At 47.0% G+C, this 16,587-nt stretch overlaps 1 protein-coding gene across 5 annotated transcripts in view; it reads left to right on the forward strand.

The window, feature by feature from the left end:
- Positions 1-16,587, forward strand: part of TRIM37 (tripartite motif containing 37) — a 1,981,866-nt gene that overhangs the window by 26,446 nt on the left and 1,938,833 nt on the right. For all 5 annotated transcript variants that reach the window (XM_069615157.1, XM_069615154.1, XM_069615156.1 and 2 more), the window contains one exon: positions 6,573-6,684. In XM_069615157.1, coding sequence (XP_069471258.1) covers positions 6,664-6,684 — 21 coding nt within the window. In that variant the 5' untranslated portion in view covers positions 6,573-6,663. The remainder of the gene's footprint in view (positions 1-6,572; positions 6,685-16,587) is intronic.

The raw sequence follows: 16,587 nt of genomic DNA on the forward strand, positions 1-16,587 counted from the left end.
TTCCAGGTGGCGATCTTGAATTATGCGACTGGCATTGGAGATTTGGCTGTTATTTCTGCCTTTTTCACAAATAGACGCATGACTTGGTATGAGGTATGATTTGCTGGTTATTGGGGGCAATGGCGATGTTCCATGGGCGGGGGGTCAGACCTGACGTGTAGACTGGAGGGGTCGAGGGGGGGCTTCGGGCTGGCGGCACTTTCCCAATTCCATTCTCTGGCTTCCTTCCTTGCATGGGCAACCCCCAACTGGCCCGTTTGCTTAAGCCGTTCGAGATTGGATCGCAACGGTGCGTGTCTGACTCTTACTTCCCTATCCATTGACGATGAACAGTGTTGAAAACTTTCTGTGCAAGGGGTACCAGGGGCCTCCCAAGTTGCACGGCCTTGGAGTATCCACTCTCATATTCATCTTGGTTAAGACTCGGTGTGGATTAGAGGTATGCGGGTGCCGCCGACCGCGTGTTGGTTATGGTGGGTTCTTTTGTGCTCTTTCCCGTTGAGCTCGTGCTTGGTTGGGGGCCGGTCCGGGGCATCTGGCTCTGTCTAGGAAGGCGTGTGCCTCCTCTGGTGATTGGAAGAAATGGACCCTCCCCTTGAATTGAATTCTAAAGCGGGCCAGGAACAGCATGGAGTAAGTGAGCTGATTGTCCCGGAGCCTTTGTCTGACTGAGGTGAAGGATCTCCGCTGCAATTGAACTGCCGGGGAGAAGTCTGGGTAGAAGTGAATTCTATCTCCATCGTGGCATAGGTCACCTTTCTCCCTAGCTAATTGGAGAATGGCGTCTGGGTCTTTGTAATTGAGCAGCCTGGCGATTATAGGTCTAAAGGGGTGCCCCAGGAGCATTTTTGGAAGATGGGATCCAATGGGCTCTCTCTACCACAAACATGTGGGAGAGGGCCTCGCGGCCGAACAAGGTGATGCATAGTTTTTCGACAAAGCCCTCCATTTTAGATGTTACTTGCTTCTTCCCTTATGCCGATAATTCTTACATTATTTCTCCTGGAGCGACCCTCCAAATCTTCGCATTTAGTGATTGTTGCTTTCATTTGAGATTCCAGGTGACTGACTTTGGCAGCTAGGGTTGCTGTGCTGTCATCGGGATTCGACACCCGTTGCTCAACCTCGTTAAGGCGTTCTGTGTGAGTGTCCATTCTGTGTTGCAGGAGATCGACCTTTGACGAGAGGCCGTCCATTTTACTGTTGAGGTTTCCAATGCCGACCTTGAGGTCTAGTAAGAGGCTCTTGATGTCTGAGTCGGGGGTTCCTTCTTCGGCCTGGGCCATGCGGCAGTTTGAGGGTTCTGAGTCCTCCTGGAGCCTGGGGGTCTTGAGTAGTGCTCTGGGTTCAAAGGTGAGTTTCCTTTGGGATCTGCCTGTTTTCCCCATTGAGGTAGAGTGTCGGGAGACCACACGTGGATTGTGGGCTTAAATGGAGGCTGTGTTCCGTTGATTGACTCTGGGAGATGGGGTTGGTCTATTCACAGCGAGAGTAGGACGCCGATGGAGATGTGCCTGGAAGGCCCGGAAGTGAGATCCAACCCCACGTTCTCGATTGCGCTTGTTAAACTTGGTGCCTCAGCCGGGTGGGAGCACGGTAGCGGTGGCGCACGCGGCTTTCTGTCTGTTGGAGGGGGTGCAGAGGGTCTCTCAGAAGCTCCGAACTGAGTACCGAGGGTTGTGAGTGTTTTCCAGGGAGAGGAGGTGGAGAGAGGTGAGAAACCTGCAGTTTGTGGACAGATGGGAGCGGGAGGGGTCACAATGGGCAAACATGAATATGGAGTGATCTCCCGTTGCCTGCGTGGTGCTCCAGTGCCGAGGCAGGCGATGGGGCGTCTGCCTCAGTACACCCACTGCCATTCCAGGCCCCCTCAGGTGTAATGTCGCCCCAAGGCAACCGCTGGATTAGTATGCTGTGCAGGGCTGGGTAGCACCTCTCTCCCTCCGCCGCCCCAGCTGTATGCCGTTGCTCTCCTTGGTGCTTATCTGCTGGCGCTGGAGCGGCGAACTCCGCCGGACTTAATGCCGCAACTATGCCCGGCGCGGGCCCTGTGGAAGGGAGGTGGGGCTGGCGGGGGCGGGAGCGCTTCTCTATCTCCAACGTTTAGAACACGCCGCCGGGTCCGCTTTGGTTGCACTGTGGGGGCCGGGCTGCAATTATTCAGTGGGTTCTTTCCCCAGCGTGCCCCGTACCTGGAGAGTCAGTAGAAGCGCTGGGCCTTCCCTCCGCGCACGAGCACCATGCTCCCAGCGCGCCGGGTCATTTCTGTGCAGGGGGACTAGAAGATGGGAGGGTGGGGAGCGGGGCTCCAGCACCACGCCTCCGCTCCACCGCACCAGTCCGGCCTCTCGATGGCCACGACGCGCCTCCACCGCCGGCGTGAGAGGAGACAAGTGAGTCGGGAGGCAGCACGGGGTTGCCACTTGCTCCGGGGTCTTGCTGTGCGGCTGGATTGGTGTTCGCCCGACCTCTGCGTGGCCTGGACGGGCCTCGGGGCACTCTCCTCAGCCTGGGCCGCTGTTGTCGTGGCAGGGGGGGCCGGATCCGACGATGGTCGGGAAGGCGGAGGGAGGTCCACACCCGCCCCAGTCACGGGTCGGTGGGCGTCCCCAGCTGCGCCGCCTCTCGGGTCTCGTTCAAGGCTCAGGCAGGACTCTCACACTGGGACTTAGCTGTGGTCCTGGTGGTCATCGCCCGCTGTGGGGCTGCGCAGGCCCGCGTATCACTCCCGGGAGCGGGCGCAGAGGGGGAGGCTGCGTTTCGGGCCTCTGGACCTCCGATTTCGCCCCATGTCATCCTAGTTGGCCCTCTGTCGCCCTCTATTGGTTATGGTGTTGATTATTGGATTTTGCGCAAAGCAAACATGAATACTGTGTGAAGGAGTACATGTGACTACTGGCATATATTGGTGCAGTGATGTTAGGGAGAATGATCATTTCTGTGCTGATTCCCTTCAACCTTTGAGACACCCAGCTCTTTTGCTGGACTGTAGGATTTTTTGATTTGAACCCTGGAGTGAGTGAGTGAGACCTTTTTCCCACTCCCTCATGTGTTTTGATCGTTGGATTATGTCTTTTCACTGTTTTGGGAGTGTGACAAACTCCATAGGCATCTACTTTTTGTATGGTGACACACAGCACCTTCAGTGCAGTGCCACTGAGAAATCCTTTAGTTTTCTTGTAAGGTTTAAAAATACATTTTCCTGTGTGACCTACTGTTCCCAAGAATAGTAAAGTGAAATTGACTTTACTTAACTTTTCTCTTTGTGGGTCCAGCACACACCATTTTATGTGGAGTGCTGGGGTGTTACTTAGTAGCCCATTATCCTACATTTTCATTTAACATGTTTATGTTACCCTCCCTACTTTAAAGGCCTAGTGGCAGTGGTTTAATGTTTCCTACCATTGTGCCTTTCTACCGCAGGCTAAACCCTCAGCTACAGTATAGCATCCAGAGGTGACCATTTTATCAAAACGGCCCCCGTTTTCTTTTTTTGCCATTTTCTGTTTGTGGGGTCTTTCTTGGGTTTTACTCTGTGTGTCGAAACAGATTGGAGCCCTTTGTTTGTCTTGCCTTTGGCACACTTCAGCCCTGAAACTCACCTCGGGCTCCAGTGTGCCTGGAAGGACAGGATGTGAGGGAGGGTCCTGAAACTCCTCTGTCCTTTGTCTCAGGGAATGCCTGAAAGCAACCAGTCCTGAGGGTTTTGGCACTAGAGGCAACCACTGGGAGAAACAACCAACGAAGAAACCGTGAACGAAGCTTGCTGCATCCTCCTGGACCTTTGAATTGCCCGGTGAAACCCTGCTGCTGTGCTGAACCTCCCTTTTCAATTCGACAGAGAAGCTCCGGAATGGACGACTTCTCACCTTAGGTTAGTGGGACCAACTAACCCAGAGACGAACTCCACTGGCCCATCTTCCCTGTCTGGCTGTACTTCATTGCTACAAGAACCGAGTGCCAGGGGTCGAGTAATCCGTAGTCGAGTGAAACATCTGAAATCCGGTTAGAAGCTCCAGGAGTCTCCTAAGGACCGTCCAGAAGCAAGATGACCGGAGCTAGAGTCCCTTCACCAGAGTTCAGGACCCAAGGAGTGAAAGAAGCCCAACCGGTGCCAGAGATCTGAGACGGTGCTGTTTACTAAGCGCTGAAACCGCTAAGTGCCGCTGAACCGTAAAGAGCCCGTAGCTGCTGGCGACGTCCCAAGTACTGCCGCAGGAGCCCTACAGATGTCCTCCCTCTTGTCCCCACGACTGATGCTCAGGAACATGGGGGCTGCATCGCTGTAGCAGGACAGAAGCCTGCTGGATCACACTTCTTCAAACCAGAGGTACTGTTTAGACCTCACGGTCTTGTAGCCTTGCTTTTCTTAGTTGGGAATTGCAGTGGCTTACTTTTAGAGTTGATTCCAACTCTTGTTTTCACATCTTGTGACCCTCCAAGTGATTTTCTAACAAACTATCTAACTTTGTGCAAGACCTTTGATTCTAAGAAGTGCCTCAGCTCCATAGACTGTTTCAAATGGACTTTGGCTGTCCCAGCTCCCTGCAGACTCTTCTAGCTCATTGACCTTGATATTGTTTGTCCCTCATAGGTGGTAACTTGCTTTAGACTGTTACTGCTGGGAAAGGCTTGTCTAGATTTCACTGGAAGATTTAGTTGTCCTCACATATACTAAGAACCTGTTTAACCTTTTTCCTCCCTTAAACCTTTCCTTTCTGCAACCACAGAATCTGAAAGTATAACTAGTGTGATATATAAATGCCATTACTTTCCTTGTGATTGAAGTCACCCCAGGGTGTAGGCATTGTATAAGAAGCATATCCAAAGATTATGCACTAACTTGCTCTGATTCTTAAGTAATTTTAACGTATTTTACGTTGTTACATGAATTGCCTTTCTAAAGCAAGCTTATTTAAAAATGTATGTTAATTAAATACATAACTATTTATAACTGAAACCTTGAGTGTAAGTGTTACTTGGCTACTTGTATTTACAGATTTCATTTGTATAGCTCTACAGCTCACAGTTATCCCTCTTGAGATAGGCCTGGCTGCTCAGTCATACTGCCAGCCTTTGTAGTACAGACCTATACCAAAAGGTGGGCTTAGCTAATACCAAGCAGATAATTGTTGTGTAGTCTCACACAGTGGGACTACACCAATTCTTACCTAACAAGTCAGCATCGAAATGTATTGATTGTGAGGGTGCTGGGTTCCTGCTTTTGACTGGGATGGCAAAGAATTCTCACGGCTGCATGCTATATTTAGGCCTCTGTCTTCCACTTTGGCCCAACATAGTCTCAAGCTTTACCCTTGCTACAGTGGGTTTGTCATTCAGCATATGTCCAACTAAGCAAAAGCGGACTGACCATCTGTTTTGGTCTGTATATCATCCTACAAACTCTGATGATCTGAAATAATCAGCAAGTCATCCCCAAGTCATCAAGAACAAACATGTTTCATGGGGCAACGCTCTTGAAGTAATCAGCAGGTCATCCCAGAATACTCTCCAAATCATCGGGGACAAATGTGCAATCCCTTGAAGTGATCAGCAAGTCATCCTAAAAGCATCGGGAACAAAGAGTTTTCTAAAATAGGGATGATTTTAGCATATTCATTAAGTCATCTTAAGGTCATCACGCACCATTCTGAGATATTTGCTGATCACTTTAACAGCGTAATGACATCAGGTGATGTGGGAATGACTTCTAGTGTAGTTCGATGATCATCAGATGACCCCCACGATGGTTTCTAAAGATATCCTTTTAGACCAGGGTGGAGGTAAAAGCAGTACTTTGCAACATGATCATATGCTCCCTTGTCTGGGATCACCCAGCCGCCCATTTTGTATAATAATGGGCAGTGCTGAATCTCGTTTCCATGGCTACACGCGCTCACCAGTGCTTGCATTGTAAAGCCGCACGCATTGTTTAGGATTCCTGGTCTCAATATTATGTATTATTTAGTAAGTACCCTATCAGTCTATAGGAAAATATGGCCCCATGTTGAGAATTATAGAAGTTAACATTCTTTTGTTAGTATATTGAAACAGTTTTGCAAATCTTGCTATTGAAAAATAACATGCTTGAACACATTTTTTTAAATAATAATGTTTTCTATGAATATAATACTCACATTTCACTGAAAGAAAGAAAAGCGTTTTAATCTGTTTTCAGTAGGTATTGCTCTCGACGCACGCTCGCTAGAATGGCTACACAGAGATAGATTTGCCACCCCTGCATTTGCAAGTGAGAAAGTTATCAACAAACCTTAGCCTTAAACACTAGAGCAAAGATGTGTACAGTAATGCGTACAGCTGGCGGCCATCTTAAGTGTGGGGAACTCTTAAACGTTGTAGTGGCAGATGGGGCAATCTTTACAGGTTAACATCCGCCTAACATGGTCGCAGTTCGGCGACTTTCAGCTTAGTGCCGGTGAGCGCGCTGCAGTTCAGCAAAGTAGAGCAAGGGAATTGCCCATACTTTCCAACCCATACTCGGAATCTGAGTCAGTCAGTTGCATCTCTGAGCGGGGCTATTTGACTGAGCAGCTCTTCACCTGTCTTTGCAGCACCGTGCGGTACTTGAGCGACCCCCGAGCCCGAAAGAAAGGTGGACAGGGCGGAGGACCTGGGCAGCGGGCACTCAACAAGCTGGAGACCATGGACGAACAGAGCGTGGAGGTGAGCCTGGCGGCGGAGTGTGTGCAAGGAAGGCAGCTGTCATTAACTAACATTAATAATGAAAGACATACTAACTGGCTTAAAATATGAATTTATTTATTTGAAACTCATTGTATGTGTCTGTTGCAGCAGGTGTTGTTTTCAAATGTTAAATATAACTTTAAACATAACTTACAAATATCGCTGTTTTTATAACTAATTTTTTCAATTTTTTTACTTTATATGTTTGTCATGTTGTGGCTCAACATAAAACTGAACACCTTGAACTAGGGTTGCAAAGTTTTTCAGAAGGGCCGAATGTACCTTACAAGCTGTCTACAGGGGGCAGGATTGTTCATGTGGGTAGCCGGGAGAGCCATATGGTGAATTTATGACCCCCACAGACATTTTAAGTGAGCATGTGGGGGAACAAACGGGCATTTTGAGGTGTACTTCTTGTCTTTATTGCTATTTGTGCTTTCAGTTCTGCTGACCTTATAAAACTTTGGGAAAACAAAACGGATGGAAGAAAATGCAAAATCCGTCATTGGGGGCGGGTGGAAAAAAACAGCATCTCAAAAATGTCAATAAAGGGGAGCGGGCGTGCGCCCTGCTCCCCTTGATCGACATCCTGGGACTTTGGGGGTTGCAGGGGTGTCCCCTGCTTCCATAAAAAGTTTAAGCGGGGGACAGGCAAAGTTTAAAAAAAAATAAAACCTGCTGCACCAGTTCCCATCCAAGTGTGTGAAGGGAACCAGCATCGCAGAGAGATGGCAGGGGTGGCTGTCCACTGCCCTGTGTGCCGCCGGATGGTAAGTAAGGGGGTTGGTAGGAGCGGGTTGCAAGAAATGTCATGGGGAGACAAAACCGAAAGTTATTTTTGGTAAAATAACTAGTTTTTCTTCTCCCTCTGACTTTTTGTATTTGATTTAATCATGGACAACTCAATTCTGCATCACATTTACTAACCAAAACAGTTTTTCTAGTGCTTATTAACATACTTCACTGAGCTGGTGTTGGTACACGTTATTACCAAACCAGAAGAAAAAACTGATTTGGCCCTGGGTGTGAACGTGTTATCCATAGTGTGAGAACAAAATCACCGCCGTACCCTCAGCAGCAACAACCTAACGGAGAGCTAGGTGTCCTGGAGGTGCAACAGAGATGTGTAGATGTGGCTGACGAGTGATCTGCCCATATTAATAACTACATGAGGAAGCTTTGCCTCTGGATCTTGGAAGAGAGTGCAACCTCCAACCCTTTGCACTTTACAGAATTGCAGTATGGGCAGACTGGGATCCCACCGGCAGCATAGGATACCATCACGTTTAAAAAAACAAACTAAAAGAAAAACCTTTAAATTTGCATCCTCCACACACCATCATGAAAGCCTCTGCATTCAGGAGTACTGCCACAAAAGACTTAAATACCCACTGTCAAAATTGCTTTGTCACCAGGCAATGAATGAATGTTCTCTTTCCAATAGTTTGCTCTGAAGCAGCTTACAAAGCTGGGGTGCAAAGGCAATGGATACAAAATATAACTGATATAGTTTGTTTTCTATACTGCTTATTTCCATGCTTAACACTGGTGTTGGTAAAATAGTGTACTAAACCCAGAAGAAAAACCGAGTTGTTAATGAGCTTGAATATTTTATCCACAGTGTGAGCACAGACACTCGCTGGCACCCCAGCAACATGCACACGACACAGCAAGCCAGTTGTCCCACATGTGAACAAGAATATGTGCAGACCACAAGCCTGAGAGGGAAGAGGTGATGAGGATCTGTATTTGAGCCTTCCAATTCTTGCAATTGAAATGGACACCACATATTGAGGGGCCCTCTATGACTTGGCCAAATACATTTTTAACTGTTCATTTAGTTTTTGACTACTGGATGCTTTTCGTTACTCTGTTGTGCAGGGGGAAATAAGCTTGTTTGGTGATACTCTGCTGCTATTAACCCCCTCTCTCCATTGCTTTATGTAGATGAGATTTTTGCCACAGAATGAAGTCCTAAGTTGGAGCTTGTGGTATATTAATTTACAACCACCGTCTCGCTCTCACCTCCCATGATGCTCAAATAAATGTGAGCATGACGGCACTGTGCAGCACAGCCGAAGTTCCTCTCCCCACCCGCAACCTTCCAGTTTCAACCACAAGCTTACCTTGGGAGCCAAAGGCTGGTGGCGATGGGCAGGTGGGGGAGCAGTCAAGGCCAGTCGTGGCAGGGGCCAAGGCAGGCTACGGGGGCAAGGCAAGGCAAGGCAAGGCAAGACAAGACAAGTGAGGGCCTTCTGTTCTATCAACACTAAGTCGGGAAAGGCCAGTTTACCCAAACCCAGCAGAGTTTTTCACATTGCTGGTCCTCTATTGACTGAGCACACGCACTACGTGAATCATTAGACATCCGCCATGCAGAGCGTACGCTGTGCCAATATAGGGCCAGCAATTGGTGATGTCACTAGAAATCAGTATTGGGGAGGCAAACCGGGGGGCACAAATACTACACGGTCGGGTGAGGTGAGGGATGGTGCCTCAAATAAGGGTCAACAGGCCAAACCGGTTTAAGTATACCTATACTTTACCAAGCTGGTTTAAAAAAAATAACCTGACATTAAGCATGTTCAGAGAAGGCTTAATGCAAAAAAACGATTTGCACCCAGTTAATATACATCCTAAAAGTCAACTCTTGTTCAACAGTTGCAAAAATGATCTTGCAGCCAGCAAGAGACTGCATTCTTTTACTTCACAAAGACATCACTCGTAACACAGCTTCAAATAATGTGTAGTTGGAGGTGGTATTTCGCAGGAGACTGGAAAGGAAAGGTATTTGACAGTAGAGACATTGCTTCCAGCTCAGCTTTAAATAATTACCAGTCAAAAAGAGTCAGATTAAAAGATATCACTCTTACCTCAGTTTCAAATGAAAATCAAGGACTGTCTGTTTAACAGATGAAATATCATATAAAGGCGCTGAGCACAAGGGGCAAGGAGGCAACTGCTCATTTAGCAATGGTTGCAGGAATCTCGCTTTGCCCATATTGAATTGTCCACTTTTTTCAGTTTCTGACTGTACATTTAAGTGGCAGCTGGGGAATTTTTAAATTGACATATGCCAGTGTGATAGCGAAGGAGCCCGAACCAATCAAGAGGTCTGGGGTGAGGGGTTTCCTTCCTGTTGGTAATGCAGTGATTTTGAACACATTAAGGGACCCATAGTTATGCCCTACCCTAGAAGGTTACCAGGGTAGTTCAGCAGGTTGAGTGTCTGTTGCTAAGATGTTACATATTTAAAACTGGATGCAAATCTTATGACTTTTTGCAATTCCTTATAAAAAAAATCAAGTGCTATGAAATGTGTTCTGCCAGGCGATGGGTTTGCTTATATTCAGGGCGAGGGTGGGAGAATTTCTGCCCCCGCATTGAAGTTGGCACCCCTGAACCCACAGTGTAATTTCTAATAACTGCTGTCAGCGTAACAAACATTTATTTGTGATTAATCAGTTTGACAAGCATATAACTGCTTTAGAAATATATCCTGTGAAAAAACACAAAGGGGCACAGAAATCAGTGTGCAATTAAAATGTCGAATCAATAATTTTGAATGCATTAATTTAGAAAAAAATAATGTCGGAAAAAATGTTGAATATTTATTTTTTTATATTATGTTTTTTTTGGGTTTGGCTAGTAAAAAAAAGGTAATTTAAAAATACGGGGTGGTGGGGGTGGGGGTGGGGGGGGAAGCCCCCCATTTAAAATAAAAAAATAAATGTGACATATTTTTTTTCGACATTATTGATTCGAAATTATTGAATTAGAAAATATCACTATTAACGACAGAAATCACAGGGTATTCGTGTGGCAGACTGACAAAATAAACACATAAATAAAACTGGTGTATGTAAGTTTAAGAACCATGTTTCCATTTGAAATGTCTTTTGTTTTTATCTAGACAAGTGTAAGCGGCACATTTTAGAAAACAATAGTGTGCCCACCAATTGGGTAGCTTGCTTTTAATAGTGATGGTTCCCACCTCAGTGATATTCATGGCCCATTGACTCCCGTGGTGTCCCTTTAAGGCCAGAACGAACGAACACAGGCCAAACAATCAAAGACTGCAAACACGCAAATGACGACTGAGCGTAGGAGCACCCTTAAGGCTCCTGGAAGCAGTTATTTTCCAGAGGGTTGGTGGGCCAGGCCATCAATCGGGGGGGGGGCATAGCAGCCAATGGTGGCCATTGCCCCCCTCTATGGACACCCTCTGCCAGAAATGCTCTCAGCTAGAAAGACTTTCCTAATGAATTGCGGCTTGCTTTGTTTTTCTGTTGCTTGAAGTGGGCCACACTTCAGTCCTACCTACAGGGGGCCGCAAAGCAGAATATCGTGGGCCGCTTCTGGCCCGCAGGCTGTTTGTTGTGCACCCCAGCCTTAAACTGATGATTGCTTCTTTATTTAGGTCCACAGCATCAATATTCACACATGCATAGGACTAGTTAGACTCACTGCCCATATTTATCATTCCATGTCTCTGGATAATTCTCCAGCAAAAGAACTGTAGGCTAGGCCTGCTTAGTGTCTATTAAGGAGGAGCGCTGGGGTGCGACTTTCTTGCGTTGCTCGTCCTGTGGGATTACGGCCGGAGCGCCAGCCCTACAGATAAGGGATGTATCATTTTATTGTTTATTTATATAGCGCTTATACACAGGTAAAGTGCTTTAAAGCGCTTCAAGGCGGGAAGGTAACAAGGGAATACAGAACTCTTAGGCCTTGAAGATTCTGAATGATCTAAACAGAAAAACTAGCATACTAGGCCTGACAATATTTCTTCTAGTGCAAGTGCATGAAGTGGTACAATTGAGACCAAGCTCGGGAGGGAGGAAAACGGTGTGGGAGTTGGGCAGGGGACAGGACAGACTAACTAAACCTAGTACATTTAGGTCATGCTTGTGTACAGACAGAGGTGCAGAGACGAGGGAGTGGGTGGGGGGACAAAGAGTCAGATTCAGCAGAGCCCTGGGTTAAATGCAGAGGACACTTATATTCCCTAACAATAGGCAAATACTCCTACAAAATAAAAACGTGGCGGTGTAAAAATATGCACAACAAAATAATAGGGAACCGACACACAGAACCACGGGCCCCTACTTTTACCCACACAGCTCCATGAATATGTTTGGACCAGTAGTGCATGTAGTACCACACAAAGAAACTGCTATTATAACTTCCAGATCGGGAGAAGTAAACATGTATTTTCTAAATGTGCATGAATAATTGGGTTCTAAGAAATAATTATTACAAAACCTTGTACGTTTTTAGTCAAAACATTTTTACTCGCTTCTAAACCGCTTTAATTGGGAATTGGACTCCCAAAATACTCCCAAATCTTATAGAGCACTGGGAGCTGCTCTCGCACAACCATGACTCATGGTCCTACCCCATCACAAAGTCGTTTTGGTATTTCACAGGTCTTTTTTTGCCCCTCATTCTTACTCCATATAATGAGTGAGGTTTCCTCTACTTCGTCTTCTCTACTTCATGTCTATGTTGCGGCATTGCCATCACCCTGCAGATCCTCTTCTCTCTGTCGCGCCTGCTCTCACATGACTGGTCGTTCCTGGTCCGCTTGCTTCTATGGTGATGCCCCTTTCCTTGACTGGTCCTTTCCCTTGTGGCATTTGTGTTTATGACTCCATTTCAGCGTGGAGTCCTTTTTCAAACATTGTCACTCTCCATTGTTTCCCATGTTGCGTACACACGATTGGTACCTTTTTGCACCACTTTCACGGGTTGACTATACTTGAAGCCGCTGGTCATGTGGTCCTTGTGCTACAGGCAGAACTTTACCATGTCTCCTTCTTCCATCTCTGTTCTTTGCATTGCTCTACGATTGTCTTTCCATCTTTTCTTTTGGTCTTTGCTCCTCTTAATTCTCCACACCACATCTTTCATGTTTATGGAGTCCTCCTCCCTTACTTTGTATAGCCATTGGCCATCTGCCTCTTGGCATGTGAAACAGCGACACATTGGTAGTTCAATTAATCTGTGTGCAGCCACAACGACATTCACTTGCTTTTGTGGATCCATGCTTGATTCCCTGACTAGTTGCAAGTCCCCTTTTAAGAACCTATTTGTTCTTTCCACAAGCCTATTGAGTTGGGGATGATACAGGGATGCTTTTATTTGCTTAATCTTGTTCCCCCTCATGAATTTCTCAATTTCTCTTGAGATCAGCTGAACTCCGTTGTCTGTCAGGATTTCTTGTGGCAGTCGCTCCCTTTGGAAGACTGCCGTGAGGACAATTATTACTGTTGCCATGGTGAAGTGGGTAGTGCTCCAAATAAGATTTTGGCATAAGGGTATTTTACTTCCAGGTTTTAGAATTGGAGAGTAAATCCAATTTCAAGAGTTTCATTTTCTTCCTTCGCAAGAGAGTTAAAAAGTGTCTGACAACTATCCAATTTGTGCGTAAAATTAAAACTGTGTTCGGAAACATTAGTGACAAAGAACTTGTTGATGCATACTATCCAGCTTCATCTTCGTTATACTTGGACATCAAAAATCTGTTAGGAACTACTAGAGATGCCAGCTAGTTATATCATAAATAAAGTCCTTCACTCTACTAGCATCGCTTATTTGCCTCTCGCCCCTTCTGTTTCTGCCTGGCCCAACCTGCTTGACAGCCACTCCATGTTTATGCCTCATCTCTCCTTCCCTTTGCTACTCTGTTTTCCTTGTCTATCACTTTCTGGTGTTCTGCTTCTCACCCTTAAGTGTTGCTATGCCACGTTTTAAGGTCTGTTGCTCTGTCACTCTGCCGCTCCCATCTCTGCATTCTATTATTGCTATTTCCCTCCTACATTGTGCTGTATCGGTTGCTATTACTCCTCTTCCTCCCTCATGTCATTACTCTGCCTATATCCGTATTTTTTCTTTTCTCCGTTGTTGTTTCTACTCCTTTTGCTGATCTTGCACTACCTCTTTTGTTATTGGCCTGTCATTCTCTAATCTGGAATTTTTCTTTCCACCTCTCCCCGTCTGCTGTTGATCTGTGTTTTCTTATTTTACTGTCTTTCTCTTTTGCTCTGCTTCTATCCCTCACTCTTATTGTGTGAATTTGCCCTATTATTTACCTCTGTTTCCCTTTTCACTTTCTTTGTTGCTCTCTTATGTAGCTCATCGGTCTCTTCCTTTTGCTTAAATTCCTGTTTTGGATTGTCTAATACCTTCTCTGTTCTCCCGGCCTCTTCCCCCCCCCCCCCCTCAAATCCCACACTTTGTTCTTCTGTATTGCTTAGGTTCGGAGTTGCTCTTTCTCTCATTTCTGTCTTTTGACATAGCACCAATAAATATTAAAATATCTGAAAATGCCTTTTCCATTTGCAAATAAAGTGCAGCTTAACCATTGGGCGCTCTTTTTAGTTGTTTGCAAACCTTCTTTTGGCAATTAGGCTGGGAATTATAGGCAGAGTCTGAGGAGCTGTTGGAGTGGAGAGTCTGTCTACCCTGTCTACTTCCTGCTGTGGGTGTGCTTGCCTCACCTAACCTGCAAAGACTCATTCCCCCCGTGGAGCGGGCGCAGAGTCAGGGCAGAGCCTGAGGAGCTGTTGGAGTGGAGAGTCTGTCTACCCTGTCAGGGCAGAGTCTGAGGAGTCAGAGGATCGGAGGATCGGAGGAGTGGAGGAGTGCGGTCCTGGTTTGACGGCTGTGTCCTCGCAGCCTTCCACCCCATAGTTACAGCTTCAATTCGCGAAACCCGCGCGCAACGCAAGTTGGCCTCGCCGTCAAGATCTATATCTGACGATAAACATTGTGACCCCGTCGCATGTGTAACAGCGTTACACACATCGCCGACCAACGTTTTACGTCCAAATGATAGTAAAAATGACTGTACTAGTGTGACATTAACCTCACCACCATCCGTATCACCCTCATCTGTAAAGGAAACATCTATTCTACAGGTGAGTGCCTCCTCGCACAAACAATGTGTCACACGCAGTAAATATAATGGCAATCGCACAGAGTCACCTACAAGTACTGTTACCTGCGCGTCCTTGTCTGTGCTCGCTGCCCTGCCGAGTGTTGGGAAGACTGGCGGGTCGTGAGGACTCGCTGCGTGTGCTGGTGGTGTTGGCGGCGGAGGTGAGGGGGGCGGGACCGGCCCCTCTGCTCCGGGGGTCCCCGCCGTCGCTGGCTGCCTGGAGCTGCGCAGCGTTGGAGCGGGCTCCCGGCGGGAGGACGGACCTGCTGGTCTGGTTGAGGGGTGGAGCCTGCCTGGATTGGGGGGTGCGGACGCACGGCAGCCCTGCGTGTGCGGCGCCCTCTGTGAATCAGGCGAGGTCTGTGCAGTGGACGCAGAGTTTGTCACAAGCGGCACGCAGCTACGCCCTGCTAAACCCACAAAGCTATTTGCAAATACAACTACAACTGTAAATACACACTTAAATATAAACCTGGAGTCACCACAATCTAGGTTTTATAGTGCCCTTGACTCACCTGGCAATCTTGAAATCACATCAGTGCACTCTTGCAAAGAGGTTTTTTCCTATGAAGAAGCAGCAGTATTCTCCAGCGGTCCCACGAGTAGTAACAAGGTGCCCGTGTGTCCTGCCCTACGACAAGGCGAAGGGAGGGGGGGCGGACCCACCTCTGGACGGTGCCCTGAGTGGTGCTTTGCCACATCTGGCTTTGAACTCTTCCATTCACAAGTTCACATCAGGGTCCAAGAGAAGAAACTCACTTGAGGTGGCCAACAAACTGTTACTTGACCTCACTCGCCTTAACAAAGAAAGAGCTGCTAAAAGTGCATCAAACGGAGAGTCGGTCGTGCATACTCCCGTAAAAGACCCTTCTGATTTGGGGTTCTGTCCTTCAACAACGCAGCCCCCAATGCTCACTTTAAAGACAAGTTCCCTATACAAACGCAGGAGCATTGATGGGAGCATATCTCCCAGTCTGAGTTGCTCTCAGAACAAAAAACCCAAAATGAGCAACATAGATCCCAGCAATCTAATGGGTTCGCCAGCCATATCTTCATCACCAAGGCAAGCCATTGAAGCTAACTCATGCACAACTGACTCTTCATCTGAGCAAGCTTCAACGGATTCGTCCATAATGGAACGCCCTTACCCAAAGATCCGACGACCGGCACACCGTGGTAGGAGAGCGCCACAATGTGACCCCAAAAACTTGGAAACACCAAGAACAGTTCAGTACACCAAAGATTTACAGGCAACTATTATTTCTTCCAGGGCCATTTCCACCGCGCCTTTCATCAAAATGTACGAGAACCTCAACAATAACATAAAAGAGCTTTCCTCGGTGGTCAACGGCAGAACATGGAAAATAAAAACTTCCACTGTAAGGAAGTCCTACAAGAGATACACAAAAAAACAGACTTGGCCCTTGAAACATTATCTGAACACGCTCAAAACGCAAATCTAGACAAAAAACACCTAGCTGAAGTAGCCAAAGAAGTGTTGGGTATCTTTCAACAGCAAAAAAAGAACACGCTTCCCTAGGGGAAGTTACCCCCAGTGCTATACTCCAGCCAAAACGGCCACGCAACATGCTAGCTTCCTCAACCAGTTCTCGGATGGGCGCTCTAACCAAACTACCTGAAAGTGATTCTAGCAGAAGCATCATCACAGCCGCTCTTACTACATCAAGTGGACCCGTCCATGCGCAAAAGGATCCTATATTGAGCAATATGGGAACCCCAGAGCTAACTGGTCTTCACCCAGTCATCTCAAACCCTGTAGACCTCACCTTGACACTTGAGACTACGGAGAGAGACAGAAGACCCTCCACCCAACCGCACAATGTTGTTCTTATGGTGGATGGTTTTCAGCCTAGTACTCTGTTTGCTGCGGTACTAAAGGAGAGTCAGGCTGTTACGAACTTGGCACTACAAAATCCCCA

This window comes from Ambystoma mexicanum, chromosome 9 (assembly GCF_040938575.1).
Source record: "Ambystoma mexicanum isolate Mex_15411 chromosome 9, UKY_AmexF1_1, whole genome shotgun sequence".
In the NCBI taxonomy this organism is placed as follows: Eukaryota; Metazoa; Chordata; class Amphibia; order Caudata; family Ambystomatidae; genus Ambystoma; species Ambystoma mexicanum.